The sequence below is a fragment of the Rhodamnia argentea genome, chromosome 5, assembly GCF_020921035.1.
Source record: "Rhodamnia argentea isolate NSW1041297 chromosome 5, ASM2092103v1, whole genome shotgun sequence".
Taxonomy (NCBI): Eukaryota; Viridiplantae; Streptophyta; class Magnoliopsida; order Myrtales; family Myrtaceae; genus Rhodamnia; species Rhodamnia argentea.
In genome coordinates, this window is record NC_063154.1 from 2,638,504 (window position 1) to 2,645,430 (window position 6,927).

Genomic DNA, 6,927 nt, shown 5'->3' on the forward strand with positions numbered 1-6,927 from the left:
CACTGTCGGAATAAATGAATTGGTCCCTGATTCGTTCCAATAACTTCGACAGCATCAATTCATGAGAAATTTCCTTTGCAAACTCCAAAAACAAGAGCATCAACCTTTCGATGTTCCGGTCCACTAAACAAGGTCCTCAACTCTGCCATCGCTAGCCATGAAAGTTATGGGCTGCTTCTTGTAAGAATAATCAATAGCCGGAACTGTAGCGGAAGCTACGGGAGTGGAATAATTTTCTTAGGTTCTTCAAACACTGATTGTCTCGCTTACAACAACAAGCATACATGAAAGTAGGCCTAATTCCCTAAAAAATCCCAAACTTTAGGTCAAGTCCAAATTTGTCCCGCACTTTTTTTTGTCTTAAAAAAAAAAAACAAATCATAACTTTAGGTTCAGCCCCAACTCTGCCCCTAACATTTTTTTTTGTTTCAGAAAAAACCTTAAACTTTAGGTCCGGTCTTAAATCTACTCCGAACTTTTTTATTGTCAAAGAAAAAATCACCAATTTTAACTCTAGTCTCAAATCCACTCCATTAGCCCTTTGTTAAAAAAATCGCCAGTTAGTCGTCCCTAATTTTTATATCCGAGAACGGTTTCATTTGGGAGAATCTCTACACTGTGGTCCGTAGCTATTGCGCGTTTACTTTGCTAATGTTGGTTTTTTATCCACGTCGAGTTCGGATTGAACCACAGTGTAGATTTGAGAATACATTTAAAATCCGTATTTTTTTTTCAAGCAAAACACAATTCGGGGCAAGTCGTAATTCAGCTGCATTCGATTAGGGAGAAACCTTTTGTTACGGTGATTTTCATCTCTGGTATCATTCAAAAGAAAGTTGGTTCAATTGCTTGCTTCAGCGGTGGACCTGAGGGTGGAGTTTTAAAAAAGAATGTCCTGCCGTGTTATGTGGCGGCAGGTAAAGATATCTTTGAAAATTAAATCGACCAATATGCTGTTGTTACTTGTTATATAGTTTGGAGTATTGGTAGGACTCTCTGTTTAAGTTAAATAATCTAAGCAGCAAAATTTTAGCAAAAGATGTCATGAATCAAAGACCGGTAGCAGGAAATTTCTGCCGATCAGATCGCAGAAACTATGCTCCTTCAAAAGCTAGACAGGCATATGGTCTTAGTATGTATATTGTAAAGAAGATTATTTTGCTATAAGGTCGCTGTCTATTCTAAAATCGTAAAAGATTAGGATAATCTCGGCAAGAAGCGAAGGAGCCATTTTCATTGGTACTCTCTGCTGGCTGATTGCACATTTAGATCCTACGACAGTACTATCTACGACCCTGGTTGAGTTAAGAAAAGTTATCGATTTTTTTTTTCAATTTCCGAAATTGATGCGTTTGGTAAAAATTCTCAGAAATTATTTTAATTGAATCGACCGGAAAGTGTTTTCTCATTTCTAATCTGACTTTTTAAAAACTTTGGAAACAACTTACTCCCCAAAACATGGGGGAGTTGTGGTGGACTCAAGTCGATTTGCCCCTATGGATCTCTTATCGATGAGGTAGCTAAGCCACACCTGAATTAAGCATATCATCTCTTCATCTCCCTGCACATCCCTCCAGTCCACTTCTGCTTTGAGCCATGCAATTCCAGGGCTTTAGTTGCGCAAAATTACCATTCCGTCGCTTCGTTTTGGCGATTGTGATTGTGTTGTGCTGTGCACAAGTCTACACGCTATCGAATGAAACCGACAAGTCCACTTTGCTTGCATTCAAGGCTGGAATAATCGATGAACCTCTCGGTGTGCTTAGCTCTTGGAACAATACGTTTAGCCTCTGCCAATAGTACGGCATTACGTGCAGCAGCCGACACCACAATAGAGTCGCCGTTTTGGACCTGAGTTCCCTGAAGCTCACGGGGTCTATCTCCCCTCACATCGGGAACCTTAGCTTCTTGAGAAAATTGTGGCTCATTAATAATAGCTTTCACCACGAAATCCCTTCCCAAATCAGCCGATTGCACCGCCTACGCTACTTATCGCTGTCCAACAATTCTCTCACGGGCTATGGAAAAACGAACAGTATCGGCGTCCAACGCAGTGTCGAATGCGTAGCACAAACTGGACTATCGCCTTCTTGGAGATTTCCACGCAACGTGGGCTGCCGGTGCTCACCAATTTTCAATGAGGCGAAGATTCCAATCCGGCCTTCAGCGGAAGATTGCGACGGAGCGCAACAGTGACTCGACTGTAATTTCGCATGCATACCATTTGACAATGAAGCATGTGAAAATAACACTGATTAAAAAAAAAAAAGAAAAAGAGGAGCAGCAAAGAGACTAAAGCAGGTCAAGTCATCCGGCCCCAGCTATGCTCCTTAAGGGGACCAAACTTGAATTACGACAAATACACGAGGATTGGGCCCTCCGGCCGGAGGGACCAGCCAATCCCCAAATCATCCTGGAATTTTTTGCAGCTCGACAAGTTTTTACGACCACTCCAATGTAAGATGATCTGAGTGACGTCATAGTCGCTTCGATTTCTTCAGAAAATTCAAAGTATCCGACCGGATGAAGACGCGGATCAATATCACCTCGGCTATTCCAGAAATCCTGAATTTCTCTAAATATCTCCTCTCCATCAGATCACTCAAGGGCTGAGTTAGGACTCGTGGTATCACGGTTAATACCGACTAACTTCTGCTCGAAGGATATCGGCAAAGTCAGTAATTCAACTGCATTCGACTAGGGAGGAAGTTTTTGTTACGGTGATTGTCATCTCTCGTGTCGTTCAAAAGAATGTTGGTTCAAGTGATTGGTTCACTGGTGGACTTTGACTCAAGTCAAGCTGCCCCCCATCTGTCTACTTTATGCAAATATATGACTTTTAAGACCAAAACAAGAGTCTCTCTCTCCGAAGTCCTCACCCTCTATAAATCTCTTATCGACGAGGTAGCTAAACCGCCATTGAATTAAGCATCCCATCTCTTCATCTCCCTGCCCATCCCTCCACTCCCCTTCTGCTTTGAGCCATGCAATTTCTGGGTCTTAGATTCGCAAAATCACCATTCCGTCGCTTCGTTATTGTGATTATAATTGCATTGGGCTTTGCACGAGTCTCCTCGTTATCGAATGAAACCGACAAGTCTGCATTGCTTGCATTCAAGGCTGGGATAATCGATGACCCTCTCGGTGTGCTTAGCTCTTGGAACAATACGGTTAGCCTCTGCCGATGGTACGGCGTCACGTGCAGTCGCCAACATCACAACAGAGTCACCGTATTGGACCTGAATTCCCAGAAGCTCACAGGATCTATCTCTCCTCACATCGGGAACCTCAGCTTCCTGAGAAAACTGTGGCTCATCAATAACAGCTTTCACCACGAAATCCCTTCCCAAATCGGCCGGTTGCACCGCCTACGCTACTTATCGTTGTCCAAAAATTCTCTCACAGGCGAAATCCCCAAGAACACTTCGGGTTGCCTTAACCTTCTTGCCCTCGGAATGCATCATAACCAACTGAATGGAGAAGTTCCTCCAGAGATCGGTTCATTGGTGAAGCTTCAGGCCCTTCATTTAGGAGCAAACCATCTAACAGGAAGTGTCCCTTCTTCCATCGGGAACTTATCATCGTTGGAGGATCTTACTCTTCAGGAAAACTACTTGGGCGGGAGTCTTCCTCAGTCTCTAGGCCTACTGACCAAACTAACATCACTCGGTCTAGGAGAAAATCGGTTGTCCGGTACGGTTCCGCCTTCCCTCTACAATTTGTCTTCATTGTTAGGATTTGATGTAGGATATAACCAAATACATGGAAGTCTTCCCACCACGATCGGCTTTGGTCTTCCCAACTTAGAATTTTTCGGCATTGAAGAGAACCAGTTTGTCGGATCAATTCCTCTGTCCATGCCTAATAATGCCACAAATCTACGAACACTTCAACTTGGGAGCAACAAACTCTCAGGGAAAGTTCCTTCTTTTGAAAGTTTGCGGAACCTTCAAGGGTTGAGCATTGAATTTAACCACCTTGGAAGTGGGGGATTCGGTGACTTGAGCTTCCTTTGCTCATTAACCAACATCACTAGCTTAAACGGGTTGTCTATTCTCGATAATAGACTCGGTGGGTTGTTGCCAGCATACATTGGTAATCTCTCCATTAACATGACATGGTTGGGATTGGGCATGAATCCTATTTTTGGTGAGATTCCTAAAACAATCGGCAATCTTGTAAACTTGGAAGTCTTGTGGATGGGAAACAACTTTCTTTCGGGTGCTATCCCGTCTGAGCTGGGAAATCTTCAAAATTTAACGGTTCTAATTCTCTGCAATAACAATCTATCGGGGGTAATTCCGTCCTCTTTGCAGAAGACGAAGAAATTGCTTAAATTATATCTTGATGGGAATCAACTTTACGGGCACATTCCTTCACATCTAGAGAAGTGTCAAAATCTGATGGAGCTCGATCTTGCTAACAACAATCTCAATGGTTCCATATTCCCTGCAATTAAAACTCTACTCTCTTTGAACTTGTCTCACAACCGTTTGAGTGGGGCCCTTTCGGCAGAAGTAGGAAAAATTGAGCATTTAATTACTCTGGACATTTCTGGCAACATGTTTGGTGGTGAAATTCCGAGTACTCTGGGGGATTGTGATGGACTGGAAGTATTAAAAATGAAGGATAACCACTTCCAAGGATCCATCCCTCAATCATTTAGTTCTTTAAGAAGCATTGAGGATTTGGATCTTTCCAATAACAATTTGTCGGGTGAAATTCCAAAGTTCTTAGAGACATTTCACTTCTTGGAAATTCTGAATTTATCCTACAACAATTTTGAAGGCATGTTACCAACCGAAGGAGTCTTCAAGAATGCGAGCGCCACTTTTATTGCTGGAAACAACAAGATTTGTGGAGGAATCCCCGAATTTCAGCTCCCTAAATGCATCTCTAGCCACTCCAAGAGCAAAGGAGTAGCTCTTAAATTGAAACTCTCACTCTCCGTTATTTTTGGGATTCTAGGGGTGGTTCTTGTCCTTGTCTTGGTGTATGTATGTTGGTTGAAGAAGAAAAAAGCACGAGAACCAACTTCAAGTTTCACGGCCGAGACCAAGCAAAACTTATCTTATGGAACTCTCCTTAAAGCAACTGATGGTTTTTCTTCAACTAATTTAATTGGTGTTGGCAGTTTCGGATCTGTTTACAAGGGAATACTGCAGGAGAATGGGACTAAAGTTGCTGTGAAGGTGCTTAATTTAACACATCATGGTGTTATTAAGAGCTTCAAAGCTGAGTGTGAGGCTCTAAAGCGTATGAAACACCGAAATCTTTTGAAGGTACTAGCAGTATGTTCAAGTACTGATTATGGTGGAAATGACTTTAAGGCTTTGGTCTATGAGCTCATGGTCAATGGTAGTCTCGAAGAGTGGTTGCACCCATCTCTAATATCAACTAATGCAGATGGGCCTTCAAAAAAATTAAGTCTCATCCATAGGATAAAGATTTCAATCGACGTTGCTTTTGCATTGGATTATCTTCATAACCAATGCCACAGCACCATAGTTCATTGTGATATAAAGCCAAGCAATGTCCTTTTAGACGATGAGATGGTTGGACACGTCGGCGACTTTGGATTGTCAAAGATCATCCTTGAATCCACATGCTACACGAACATAGATATAAGCTCAGTTGGTTTGAGAGGAACAATTGGTTATGCTGCTCCAGGTATGTCTCCTTGTGTCCCTCAAATGAAGAATTTGTTCATCACAAAGTTGTTGATAGCATCTTTCCACAAAACTTTTAACTTCATAATGACATTTTGCTCATATTATTTTCTCATTGCTGAACCATATGTGGTTCTTGACATGTGCAGAATATGGAATGGGTAGTGTGGTTTCTACTGAGGGTGATGTCTATAGCTATGGCATCCTCTTGCTAGAGATGTTAACGGGAATCAGTCCCGCAGCTGAGATATTCAAAGAAAATTCGAACCTTCATAATTTTGTTGTGGAAGCTTTGCCTGAACGAGTTCTAGAGATTACTGATCCTTTTCTAGTTCAAGAAGTAGAGAACGATGCATGCCAAACCAGAAAGAGTACAATCCAGGATTGTTTACTAATGATCTACAGAATTGGGATAGCCTGCTCAGTTAGAGTCCCAAGAGAGCGAATGAGCATCACAGATGTAGCAGCTCAACTAGGTTCGATCAGGGACAGACTTTACGAAGCTGGCTAATGAGGATAGGTGATGTCCTGAAGCAGTAAGTTTTCTAGTACATCCTACAAATTATGCCAAACAGAACCAATTATGCATAAACAAGCACCCGACTTGATGCATTTTTTTCAATCTAGATTAACTTGTTGTTCTGGTAATGTGAAGATGGAGCCACGGAGGTAACAGAGTCATCACGCAGAACAAAAGTGGGGTTGGAAAAATAGTGAAGTCATCCAATGAACTATGGCATATTGGAACCTTCAGCAGACTCAAAGTCAACGACAATGTCTTCGTCCTCTTCTCATGCAAACGTGGGACAAATGCTTCTCTATTGTATTGTGAGGTTGGTGAATGGAGTTCTGACATAGTCTTGAATTGTTTAGACCGTGAAGAACAAAGATGAGTTTCAATGGCCCTTGAAACGGAAGTTGGCTTGTAAGAAAATAATGAAGTACTAGGGATGATGCTGTCATTCATACATCCATACCGCATATTCGGACATCTGAAAAGAAAGGGCATACATGCAACCCTGTATATGTCTCTTAAAGCTATGTGAGCAAGTACGTTTGTCTCTTTTCCTCTTTTAAGCTAGTTAAATACTTCGATCTATAAACATCACGCTTGCACATCCCACACAATGTCGATGTCCATTACGAAAGACCATAGCTTTTTTTTTAAAAAAAAAATCTGATTCAACTCTAAATGAGGTTCTACTTTTATTGTCATAGAAAACATAAGCTAAACTATACTTAAAATGAAAGTAATAAA

At 41.7% G+C, this 6,927-nt stretch overlaps 1 protein-coding gene across 1 annotated transcript; it reads left to right on the plus strand.

The window, feature by feature from the left end:
- The first annotated feature begins 2,984 nt into the window (after window positions 1-2,984).
- On the plus strand, window positions 2,985-6,183 carry LOC115743816 (probable LRR receptor-like serine/threonine-protein kinase At3g47570). Its single transcript, XM_030678789.2, has 2 exons — window positions 2,985-5,670; window positions 5,819-6,183. The coding sequence occupies exons 1-2, from the start codon at window positions 2,985-2,987 to the stop codon at window positions 6,178-6,180; spliced, it is 3,048 nt and encodes a 1,015-aa protein (XP_030534649.2). The 3' UTR covers window positions 6,181-6,183.
- The last annotated feature ends 744 nt before the right edge of the window (window positions 6,184-6,927 follow it).